Raw genomic sequence first — 13,472 nt, 5'->3', positions numbered from 1 at the left:
ATATTTACCCCTTTATCCTATGAATATAATTAGATCATTATATATCGTTTTAGTATCCCACAGTTGTGACGTCAAGATAGATTTTTCGTCAGCGTAATGAAGTAAAATAAAATTCTATGCTGTATATACAAAAACTTTGTAAACATTGATTGTTCATGTGGATTTTATGTTATCAAGGACTATGTGCCATTGACTCCGGTTTAAAACAAAGTAAAACAAAAGGAAAATAAAATTTCAAAATAAACTAGAGATAAATAAGCAGGGAACAGTGTAACCAGGAGAGAATCATTTTTTAAATTCAAGCAAAAGGATATATTTTTTTTTTTAGAAATTCGAATAGCAACATGATATGAGAAAGTCTATATTCAAGGGGTCGGTGTTTGAGGCCTTTTTAATAGATTTGTATTGTTTACCGGATTTTTGTGATCAATCACTGCTCGTATTTCATTGTCCTTTAGTGGAAAGGATCCGGAGAAATCTGAAAAAAAAGATTATGTTTACAAAAATTAACTTATCTGCTTCTTTTTCATGTTGAAACATAACGCCATGTTTTTAATCATACTTGTTTTATCGATATGTAATTTTGGAAGAAGGCTTTCTGGTAAGTGGTTATTTACAATTCTACACCACATACATTTACTATACGGCTGGTGTCTACTTTTGTTACAACATTTATGATAATTTCAAAATAAAATATTTGCTTAAAAGTATCAATTTTTCCTTTGCTTGTTCACTTAATGCTAGTTATCCCTATCCTGGTGGTACTTTTTCTGTTTTCAAATAGGATCAACGCTAAATCAAGTTGCGTTATGCTACAAGGAAGTAAGTGTTCGGGGGGGGGGGGGGGGGGGGGCAAAGCGGTTTTGAAATATCCCTCTATAATTTTAATCAGATCTATAAATCTATAAAAGCATATAACTAGTAATGCAAAAAAATATTGATAAGTCTGTTGTAAAGCATTCTATTTAATTTTTTACTTAAATCTTGTTAAAATTGCCATTCAGATGTATAATTATAATATACATACTAATAACTCATCTAGTAGTTAAATTTCCTCTCTTTCACAATATCTAATGACTCATTGTCGGCCAAAATAAGTTCCACCGTAATTATTGGCATAGAAAAAGCAAAACACTAAATTTTACACCCGCTAAATAAACCCACTGTTCGCTAGTTTAATTTCAAATATTCCAGTCAAAAGCAATAAAGTAATGCTTTATAATTCATATCTGCCTTTTTTCATTACAGAGATTTTTGAAGATCGAAAGTGAAACCGAAAGAGTTTCTTTTGGTGTTGTGATTTTTTGATATTCTCTCTTTTTTTTAATTATAAAACCAGTATTATTTCCTTGTCGTCTGAATTCAGTTTTTACAAAAAAAGCTATTTGTTTTCTATATAATAGTTAGATTCCTGCTAATAGCTAAGATCTGATTATTAAGAAAGTCAATCACGTCAATGCTAGTTATGCTAGTTCTATTCTATGCTATTCTATGCTTGCTGACGCAGTTTTTGGCAATGTTTTTTTAAGCATTTAAACAGTATACATTGTAAGTTTGCCGTTACGAATTTTAATTTTACACGTAAATTACTCGGAGTCTGAGTTCTTTCAGTAAGATGTAGCAAACCAACAAATGTTTTCTTTGGAATATTTTATGGAAATGGGGAATGAACTCTAAAATCATCGTCAGCAATATTAAATATTATAGGATTTTCGCGTTTGGGATATTTTGCTCTTTCAAAAAACAATGCCACGCCCCTGTAGTATCTATCAATGATACAAACCTTGACAGGGCACATTGAAAGAACAATTTGCATTTTGACTTTCAAATTAGCTAAGTACTGTATAAATGTTTATCTTACAAATCACATTTCTATAGGAATATACTCCATTCAAGTATGACTAGGAAAGTTAGTGTGCGAGTAAGTCAATACAGTTTCTATTCAATGACGCAGATTTCCCTTTCCGAGTATATACTTCCGTCTCTGGACAATAGATTAGTGTGGGTTTTAAGTGCTTTATTACATCGATATGAAAACCGGAGGTACTGACAACACTCGGGATATAAAGATTTTTTGTCAATGAGATACGAAAAGATACAACCAGTGCTTTACCCTTTGGCATCTTTACTCAGGCCAACTATTCTTCAGGAGTTTCAAAATATTATTATTGCCTAACGGCTTGGATTTAATGTCTACTTCTAGGTTTTATATTTTATTGATTTCACTTTTGTCTAATAATGGAAAACTACTTATTGGTAAGTCTTTGATAGTGTTGTAAATCACTCTTTATTCGCGAGAACTGTATTTTTGCGTAATTCAACGAGCCAATGCGTTCGCGAAGTTACCATCTCGCGTTTAAAGGTATTCCTTATGATTATACAGAGGAATAACATCTATTCGTGAAAATTGTCTCGCTTACAAAGAGTCAATGACAATATTGGGAAAATATGGTGTCGCGAAAATTTAGTGATCTATAGTATTTGGAATCTTACATACATTTATTTACACATTCTTCCTCAGTATAAGTATACTTCAATTTATTTTTCGTAAAAAAACAGAAATTCTACGAGTCGTCTGTTTTTATTTTACTTTTTTAAAGTTTAGTTTCGTAATTATTTTAATATTTCATAATAAATTACTTAGAAATGTGTTAGTATGGACCCACTTTGATTTTTATACCACATAGTTGCCTGTTTATCCATATATTATTTTTATGTATGTATTTAAGACGATCAATTTTAAAAGTAAACTAAAAGCTCCAAGATTTAAAAAATCTACATCAGAGTCCCATGCAGTGTTATTCAACTATATTTCTTCCTTAATGGAAGTTAAAATAAAAAGAGGTTGAAACTCACATCCATTAATTTGATTAAAAACTGTTTTAGTCTTTCCGTTTGCTTTCTAATGTATAATAGACCGGTCACGGTAGCCTAGTGGTACAGCGTTCGCTTCGTGATCGGGAGGCCCGGGTTCGATTCTCGTTCGCGGCGCCGCGTCATACCTAAGACGTAAACAAAGGTAGTGTCTGTTCCTTCGCCAAGCGCTCGGTACTAGATGTGAAAGTCACGGGTCTTTGGATATACCTAAAAAAAAAAGTAGGTCCCGTGTCACGGTACGCGCTGGCACGATAAAGAACCCTCACTGCTCAATGGCCCTGTGTGCCGAGTATAGGTCAAAATTTGGAGCCCCTCACCGGCATACGGTGATGTCTCCACATGATTGAAAAATTCTCAAGAGGGACGTTAAACAATATACAATAAATTAATCAATCTAATGTATAATAATGAATCAATATCATTGTTCAATTTCTTTTGTTGAAGCTACATTTGAGTGGTATGAGTACGTATGATCTTAGAGATATAATCTAACTTTAATGCATATCTTAATCATTTGTCCTACATGTACATCATTTGTAACATATATAACTTGTGTGTTCACTTATAATTCCACCATAATGATGTGTAAGATATTTTAATATTTCTCTCTTATTTACAGCTACTGAAAACGTCGAAATAACAACGTGTGATGGGAGTACAAAGTATGGCTCCGTGATTATGGTTAAATATAGTAAAATAAAATCTCACTGTGAGTGTCAGATAAAACCTCGTTTTAATGGGGTTTTGAAATTTGCTTCTAATACGATTTCTTTTTCTTGTAACACGGAAATAAACATCTATGATAATGACAAGCCTGGTGAAGTTTTACGACTTGTGTGTGGTCCAAGAAATATTGGCGGATTCAATGTAACTAATGAAAGTGTTCTTTATGTGATATCTAAAAACGTCGATTCTTCACCTTCAACTTTTGAACAAGAGGTTACAATATTTGAAGGTATGTAAAAACGTTCTATAAAAACAATATTTAGTATTGTCTTTCTCTTTCTCTCTCTATTTGGCTAAAGAAAAATGCATATATTTAAAACACTTTGTGAATATCAAACACGATGTTTTGAAGTGTAATATGTCGTTTATTCTATACAGTTGCATGATATTTTGCATTTGATGTGTAAGAATATGTAAGTGAATTTATATATTTATAAATTTAACTCTGAAATGTATTTGAAATTGATTTAAGAAGTAAATTTTGTTTGAAATCACTATTATTCATTAAAAAATACAAAAATTTATATTCAATAAATTACTAAAGTTAATAAGGAATACTCTGTAAACATGAACATTGCAAATTTCGAGATCATATCTTGTGAGAAAGTCTGACTTTCAGTACCCGTACAACATTACTTTTTCCGTTTACAAAATTTAGACTACATTTTACACCTTGTATTTCCTATATATAAACATCGATTATTGTTTCCAAACATTTTTATTACAAAAAAACTTTACATGACATAGATATCAAGTATTTGAAAGATAATCCTCCGTCGTGTTCATGTTCTTCTTCACCCAAGTCATGTATAACATTCGTCCTCCTGAACACATTCTTACAGTTTACGTGAATATAGTTAATAATGAGGTCCTCAGATGACTTTATTTGAAAGGTCTTAGATATAGGAATCTCCGGTCCATCAACTGGCGTCGGAATGTCATAAATATTATGGATTCTGTTGAAGATTACGCAAGGCGATGGGCCGGATACGAAAAAGATGTTGTTGATACTTTGTCAGAATGGATTAAATTTAGCTTATCCATGATACAATCGCGTATTAAAAGATGAAGGGGCAATATGAAAACCAACTATTCTTCTGTTTTCGATGATCCGAAAGTAAACAATATGTGTTTGTGAAATACTGATACCCCTATATGGCAGCAAAGCGAAGATTTAAATGTAAATCTTATACATGTATATTGGTTCCCAAAGTTGTGTTTTCTCACTGAAAATGCAATATTGTGAAAATGTATTATAATTGGTATCCAATGAAAGGTCTCGCCACAAAGAATATTTATGTGAAGTATGGAACCCCTAGTCATATTAATCCTTAGAAAGTTATGGCCAATGTTAAAAAATTATTCTAAAAAATAGAATAAACTCCTCGGTCAAGGTCAAGGGGTCAAAGTTCTTGATGTCAAATGAAAGGTTTTATCGCAAGGATTAAATATGAAAAGTATGAAAGCACTAGCCCTTCAAAATTTATGGTCAAGGTTTGTTGTTTAAAAGTAGGTCAAACTCTAAGGTGAAGGTCAAAGGGTCAACGTTCTTTTAATCCAATTTAGGATTACATACATTGTATTTGAAGTATGCGAGCCTTGGCCCATTGCGTTATGGGCAAGGTTAAAGTTTTTTTCATGAATGCAGAAATATCCAAAGTCAAGGTTGTTGGTATTAAATGAAAAGTCGTGCCGTAAAGAATGCATACATAAAGTATGAAAGTCTTGGTATCTCTGTTTAAAAGATATGGCTTAAGTAATCGTTTGAACTTTTGTGTAAAAATGGGTCAAACTCCAAGGTCAAGTTTGGTGGTACCCAAAGAAAGGTCTTGGAACAAAGAATAAGCATTTGAAATATAAAACGTATAACGGGTATTTTTAAGTGTTGCTAATTTTACTAATTTTTACGAGTTTTATACATCCGTAAAATCTATAAGTGTAAAATTTCACAGAAGTTTAAAAAAGCGCCTGACCTAAATTTTCAACCTTGTATGTATGAATTTTATTGGCTATAATTACATGTACCATTAAACTCAGTGCCTTTTGTCTATAATTATTTGATTTTTAGCCCTTTTAAGTTGATTATTAATTCGGTTCAAACAAGTTAATCTTAATTAACACATAATGTATACAAACATTGTCAAATACCTGGATACTTTTACATAACACATAATTTCTGAAAATGATCTAATTCCTACAGATCTTCAAATTATACATATTTTGCAAAACCGTTGATCCTTTTTCTGTTTTATTTTCATTTAGTAAAAACGTGTCTTTTTAAGACACTAAGTGTCAAGTAAATCATGATGCTTTGAGTTGTATATCTTTATTTCAAGCAAAAGGAATGTAGTGCTCCTCAATAATGATATGTGTTTTAATTCTTTAAAAAAAGGAATCTAAGAAGGACACATGATCTATATAAAGGTAATTCAATGAACAAATATATCATAATTTAATGAATCGACATTCAATATCACTGGAATAATTTCATTTTTTTTCATCGGGTTTTCCAGACATCGGGTTTCATCAGACGCATAAGGCCTAATTTGTATGTAAACGCTTCAAAAAAAATTATCTGGAATTTCACCTCCGATGATTTTAATTTTTACGGACATGCTCAATTCGCCAAGAATTAACGCTTAAAAAATTAAATCAACTTATTTCGGTCAAAATTCGTAAAAACAAAATTACAGCAGTGAAAAGAACCCGTTATACGGTAGCTCCACCAAACCAGTTTATTCTGACAAACAGACAGCTAGACAGACGGATGGATACGATAAAAACTATACCTATAAACTTCGTTTACGGGGGCATAAAAAAGAATTAGATAGATTACATGATCAGTACGTACTGGTCCCTGCTGACAAAGCAGGTAACACATTGTCCTAGTTTTTAAGGCTCATTAAATATATTGTATTTTAGAAGAACTTAAATTAGATTCTACAAGTTGTAATCTAAGTATACTCGTGGTTTCCTTTTTAAGGAATAATTTGTTTCAAAATCATACATGTATGTCAGTTTTCAATATTTTTCATATACCATATAACCAAAATGAATTTGAACTACCATACATCTATATATACTGGGTTACGAAACTTGATGAGAATCCTTACGAACAAAGATAAATAGTGGGTTCAAATAAATGTTCAACAAGCCCCTTTCTTTGTAAAATCATATGTGGATACTTAAAAATTCCAAGACAATTTGAAATAAGATTTTACCAAAATCAACAGCTTAAAAACTTAACGACTTTTCAACATAATACACAACAACCATATTACCCACGATATATTAAACTCCAGAATTTTTATATATCATTGACAGCTGCTTTTTCAATAAAAAAAAAATGGAACTCGTATATCTACCTACCTTGTCATTGGTCATTTGCGAAATTATTTTATAAAAACATTTTTTATGCCTCCTATGAGAAATATCAGCCTGATAGTGCAGTGAAAAACAACCAAACACAGATATGCAGTTTTGTCGAATATGTCATTTAATTCAATGACATAAAGTAAAATGTAAAACAAATCATTAAGGGGGATCACCTACTATTAAAAAATACAGGTTACATGTACATAGGTGAAAGGTACAAGTGTGATCCCCCTGAGACTGACTAGAAATTTACATGCAGTGAATATATCAGAGTACATGTAAATACGCATAAAATATAACATAAATGAGTAAATCCTTGGAGGCGTCCAAACAATTGCGCCACAAGCCCTCACGCAGTGTCACGCAGTGAGGGGTTGACGCCAAACAAGGAGAAAAATCAAAAGAAAACATTTTTTATAAAAACAGTAAAATACAGAAATTTACAGCATTTTATATAACAACATTGAAGTTGATGTTCATATGATATCACATACTTTTAAGACTAGGTGTTCTTGACAAATAACAAATTCTGATGCAACAAAGACATTTTAACATTCACCTGTTAGCTGTTCAATTGTGGATCAAGGGAAGCCAATTATGAAGGTCTTAATCTAACCTCAAGACAATGCAGGCAGAATTTTTAACATACAATTTACATGAGCAGCTATCCGCTGAATTCATGTATCTTAACCTAAGACTATGCGTGCAGATTTTTATACAGTTTACATAAGCAGCAATTCGCTGAACTCATGTATCTTAACTCAAGACTATGCAAGCCAGATGTCATCATACAATCTACATGAGCAGCTATCCGCTGAATTCATGTATCTTAACTCAAGACTATGCAAGCAGATTTTGATATACAATTTACACGAGCAGCTATCCACTGAACTATGTATCTTAACTCAAGACTATGCAAGCAGATTTTAACATACAATCTACATGAGCAGCTATCCGCTGAACTATGTATCTTAATTCGAGTCTATGCTGGCAGATTTAAACATACATTTAAATGAGTAGCCATCATCTTACATGAAGCTCAATGACTATGCAGGCCGGTTTCAATGCTGAACTCATTGACATTAGTAAGCAGATTATGGAGACATTACAAGTACATCAACACTAAGCTCAGTAACTTAAATACATTTTACAAAAGCAACTAAGTGCTGACCTCAGAAAAATTGAGCTGAATTATACAGAGTTGATGACAATAGAGGATGTACATTGTGCAATATATGATAAACCATTTGCTGGCCTCATGACCAGATTTACAACATTAATGATAGAAAAATTAATGTTACATAAGAAGTTAATACATTGCCTCATCTTACTTTACACAGTAGATAAATGACAGATGCTGACTACTCTATACAATTTTCCTTGGCAATACTGTTGGAGAAAATGATATTTGCCGTGCAACACAGATATCCACATAGAATCCATAGGAGGGGCTTGAGCATATTGAGGTGTAGCTTGTCCTTCCTGGTGGTGTGGATTTCAAACTTTGGTGGCATCATTTTCCAATAGTTTACTATGAAGACAGCTGGCATCATGTCCAGAGCACCTCACTTCTTGAATGATCTTGTTGATCAGCATTAGAGGTTCGATTTTAGAGCAGTGTTTCAACAATTTTGCAATTGTCATTCCAATAATGCACAATTTCCGCCGTCTGAAATTTGTAGACTCCATTGCCTCTCCATTTTGTGCCTTAGATGGTACTGCATGAAGTTAGGTGTTGATCACTTTATAGTTCAGTTTGGCCCTTGGCATCGATGTACTGCTACAAGTAACAGAATACCATGTAAAAAACTTTAAAACATTATACTTAATGTTTCCACAAACACTGAATCATCATACTGAACTTTTTCCACAAAAAACTTGAAACATCATACTGAATGTTTCCAAAAAAACTTTTGAAATCTTATACTGAATGTTTCCATAAAACCTTTGAAACATTATACTAAATGTTTCCAAAACAAACTTAAAACATTAAACCAAATGTTTTGACATAAACTTTGAAACATTATACTGAATGTTTCCACAATCACTAATACATGACTATGAAACATTATACTGAATGTTTCCACAATCACTAATACATGACTATGAAACATTATACTGAATGTTTCCACAATCACTAATACATGACTATGAAACATTATACTGAATCTTTCCACAAAACCTTTGAAACATTATACCGAATGTTTCTGTAACAAATTTGAAACACTATACTGAAGGTTTCCAAACAAACTTTAAACATTTTACCGGATATTTCGACATAGACTTAAAAACATTATACTGAATGTTACCACAACACTAATACATGATTATGAAATTTGGTACTGAATATTTCCACAAAAAATTATGAAACAATATATTGAATGTTTCCACAAACACTATGAAACATTATACTAAATGCTTCCAAAAACTTTGAAACATTATATTGAATGTTTCCACAAAAAACTTGAAACATTATACAGATCGAATGCTTCCACAAAACTTTGAAATATTATACTGAATGTTTCCACAAAAACTTTGAAACATTATACTGAATGCTTCCACAAAACTTGAAACATTATACTGAATGTTTCCACAAAAAACTTTGAAACATTATACTGAATGCTTCCACAAAACTTTAAAACATTATACTGAATGTTTCCACATAAATTTTGAAACATTATACTGAATGCTTCCACAAAAACTTGAAATATCATAATAAATGTATCGACACAAACTTTAAAACATTATACTGAATGTTTGAGACAAATACTTCGAAATATAAATTATAATGAATGTTTCACAAAGACAATGAAGCATATTGAATGTTTCTTCAGAAACTTTGAAACCTTATACTGAATGTTTGCACAAAAACAATGAAACATTGAACGGAATGTTTCCCAAAATTTTAAAATAAAATTATGCTTAATTCCCAGGAAAACTTTTAATCATTATACTGAATGTTTCCCTCAAAACTTTAAACATTCACAAACAACAAACCAAACTAATCGATGTTATACTGAATGTTTTCACAAATATTGGAACAATATATTGAATGTTTTCACAAGTATTTTGAACATATTCTTAATGTTCAAACTAAATGTTTATAAACATTTTCTGAGTTTTTCTACTCTATACTTATTTATTTATTAAAATGCACATTATATTTTTTTCCCCTTTTTTCTTTCTTTTTTTTTTTTTCTTCTTCTTTTTCTTTTTTTTTTTTTTTGATACTATGATACTATTGAAAATAGTACTGTTAATAGATTATTTCAAATGAAATACAGAAAACATTACCAAAGTTTCTACTGCACATTGTACAAGTGAAACAATATATTGAAAATATAATTGACATTGATTGCAAGGCTATAATGAAATATTTCACTGATTCAGATTGATTGCATAATTTGTATTTTTTTTATACTGAACCATTTTTCTCCCAATAGTTCTACTTATAGCATAAAAAATGACATATTAAATGTTTCAAAACCCACTAAAAAGGATTTTTCTGAACATTAAAATATACTAAACATTGCTGAGACTTCCTTACAGGGATAATGCCCCTTAAGAATTATATGTAAGGCAGCTAGTAAACAGCTTAATATGTCTTCAGATATATGGCTATTACCAAATGTTCCCTTTTTCTAATGCTGCAAAAAGTGGTTATCAACTTCATTGATATCTTCGCATCATTAGAGAAATTGTGTTCAACATTCTGTAAATTAACTGGATATGCAAGATATTGTAGGAAACAGTACACAACTCTTTATATAGCCCTGAGCTGAGCATAATATAATAAGGACTATATAAAAATAATATAGAACATAAAATGGTGTACTGGATCTTATTTCTTTAAAAAGATGATAAAATGCACAAGCAAAAGAACATTCCACATAGGCTGGACAGTGAATGGAGTTTACTGAAGATGGACTCCATCCGGAGCCAGGATCAGAAAGGATAGGAGAGACTCTCCGAGAACCCCCGGTCAGGCCAGAGTACAATCCACGACACTCCAGCCGACATCCCGTGGTGACCCAACCGACCCCGAACACAGACTCACAAAAAAGCAAACATGTGCAGATCAGCTGACAGGCCGACCGACAACCCCCTCGACACATTTTGCGCAGATAATCAATTGCTCTCGGCCCATTTTATCTCAAATTTGCATACCGCACCATGCAGAAGACTGTAACGCACTCAACTACCAATGACACAACACACATTTCCCATAAGTAAAAAAAAAAAAACAATGCCCCAACGACAGAACCACCACAAACAGCACACACAGAAATGTCCCAATTTAGTAATCATTATGAACATACTATAGAAGAAAGTTGATCTGCTGAAATGACCCAACACGCGCATGGGCACCTAAGAAAGTCCAATACTTGATTTAACACACGCATGCGTTCATAAACAATCCAATATTTCCATGTGTAAACAACGACCCCACCAACCACCAAGGACAACACCGCCACAAACTATGCCCAAACAGGCTCCATGACCAGGCAAGCCCCCAACCCCAGCGCAAACAGGACAAACAAAATTGCAGAATCAAACAGTCATACAAAATTCACAATTTTGATGCAGCTGCGGAACATTCCAATGGAACAATGACTGCAAACAGACCAGGTACACATGATAGGTAATAGTGAGACTTCATTCGCCGAGACAGCCAATAACTCTCTCGATGAAATTATCATAATCGGGGCAACGATACAAGTTAAACAACCATTTGGAAAACAATTTCGACATGAATGCCATTATTTCCATTATATGCACTTACTGAACATCAGAAAGACAAATCACAAGGAGAACCCATGAAGTGGTAACAGGTACACATGGCAAGCAAATACTAGTTATGAAAATGATTCGCCCCGTTGCACCGCCAGTCAGCCTGCATTTTACAAAAGCATGTAGCTCAACCAAAATGAAGCAAAACAAACAATGATTTTAAAGCCGCTCAAAACATGCAAACGCTAAACAGTGTAAAAACATTACTCGCTTTGTCTATATGACCAAAAACAAAACTGCCCTTAATTGACAGGAATGCACAATCACTGCATTCCCAGAACCTCCCAAATGCATGGGCGAAGGGGTCCCCGCGTTTCAAACTCGTCATAGAATGCTGTCGAAGCAAACAGCAACCCCTGCCAAAACCCATCCGTGCCTCCACCGAAATTCGTAGTATCATTATACACACTCTTTTTATAATTAAGCCCTCTGTCAAAATTTTTTGAACAGTAGCATAGACAAACTTAAAAATTCGCATATCACTCTATCCGTCTGTCTTTTTTGACAACGTCAGACACCATTGAATGTTTGATCTCCAATCTTTCGGTCTTCTTTTCCTCTGCTGATAATTCAGTGAGCGATCATCCGCCCAAAATTACTGAAACCATCTTTAAGGAAGTCTTTTTTTTTTTTACTTTTTACATTCGTTATTCTGTGAGACTAATTAATAAACGTATAACTGCAGCAAGTGATGATTCCCATATTTTGAATGCAAAAATGCATTACAACTCGTTGACCCGTTTTCTTCCCTTATCGACAATCCCTTTGTTCAATTCAAGAGAGTAAAACAACAATGTTTATGATCACAATTACCAATGCAGTCATTTATTTCTCAATTAAATACTAGAAAATAACTTAAATTGTTTCCTTTTTAAAAAAAAAAATTAGAGATTTGGTGCTTTTTGGAATCTTTCAAATGTGTTTGTATTTTTTCATTCTAAGAAAAAATACACTTTAAAATGTGATGTTCAATTTTGACGCGGCGTTACCCACTATGCTTCATGTTTTGAACATCTATAAAATAAATTTTGAATAAACATTTTTACATGAAAATTTCAATGTATTAGATTTGTATTAATTTTGTACATCTTTTGGTATATTGTCTTTTATAATTTGACGCAAGATATAAAAGATATGGACACTGTGACATTACTTACATTATAATAACTAACGATTACTTTTCATTTACAAAGTCAAAATCTAACACAGAATCTAACTCTAAAAGGAGCTGATTGTACATTCCATTGAACTGAATTGTAACGATTTTTCAAAATGAGTTAACGGTTTGAGTTCATGATAAAATTTTACTGTATTCTACGGAAGCCCAATAGTGCAAACCAAAAATATATAAAAGGAAAACCAAAAATATATAAAGGAAAGCCAAAAATATATAAAGAAAAACCAAAAATATATAAACGGAATTAATATATAAAGAAAAACGGAATTAATATAAAGAAAAACGGAATTAATATATAAAGAAAAACGGAATTAATATATAAAGAAAAACGAAATTAATATATAAAGAAAAACGGAATTAATATATAAAGAAAAACGAAATTAATATATAAAGAAAAACGGAATTAATATATAAAGAAAAACGAAATTAATTTATAAAGAAAACGGAATTATTAAATAAAAAGAAGAGTGAGGGAGAAAGAGAAAGAGAAAACATCAACTGAAACAAATACTTCAATCTAATGTTT

The 13,472-nt window shown here is 32.0% G+C and overlaps 1 protein-coding gene across 2 annotated transcripts in view; it reads left to right on the top strand.

The window, feature by feature from the left end:
- Positions 1–13,472, top strand: part of LOC134250542 (uncharacterized) — a 47,993-nt gene that overhangs the window by 26,451 nt on the left and 8,070 nt on the right. The window contains exons 1-2 of one of the 2 annotated variants that reach the window (XM_062732903.1): positions 2,047–2,256; positions 3,497–3,832. In XM_062732903.1, coding sequence (XP_062588887.1) covers positions 2,190–2,256; positions 3,497–3,832 — 403 coding nt within the window. In that variant the 5' untranslated portion in view covers positions 2,047–2,189. Of the gene's footprint in view, positions 1–2,046; positions 2,257–3,496; positions 3,833–13,472 lie in introns of those variants that run through there. The other variant, XM_062732904.1, reaches the window with a different exon arrangement.

The sequence above is a fragment of the Saccostrea cucullata genome, unplaced genomic scaffold, assembly GCF_032062105.1.
Source record: "Saccostrea cucullata isolate Sc308-1 unplaced genomic scaffold, CSIRO_AGI_Scuc_v1 ctg1686, whole genome shotgun sequence".
Lineage (NCBI taxonomy): Eukaryota > Metazoa > Mollusca > Bivalvia > Ostreida > Ostreidae > Saccostrea > Saccostrea cuccullata.
The sequence above is the reverse complement of the archived record's forward strand: the minus strand, read 5'-3'. Positions and strand labels throughout refer to the sequence as shown.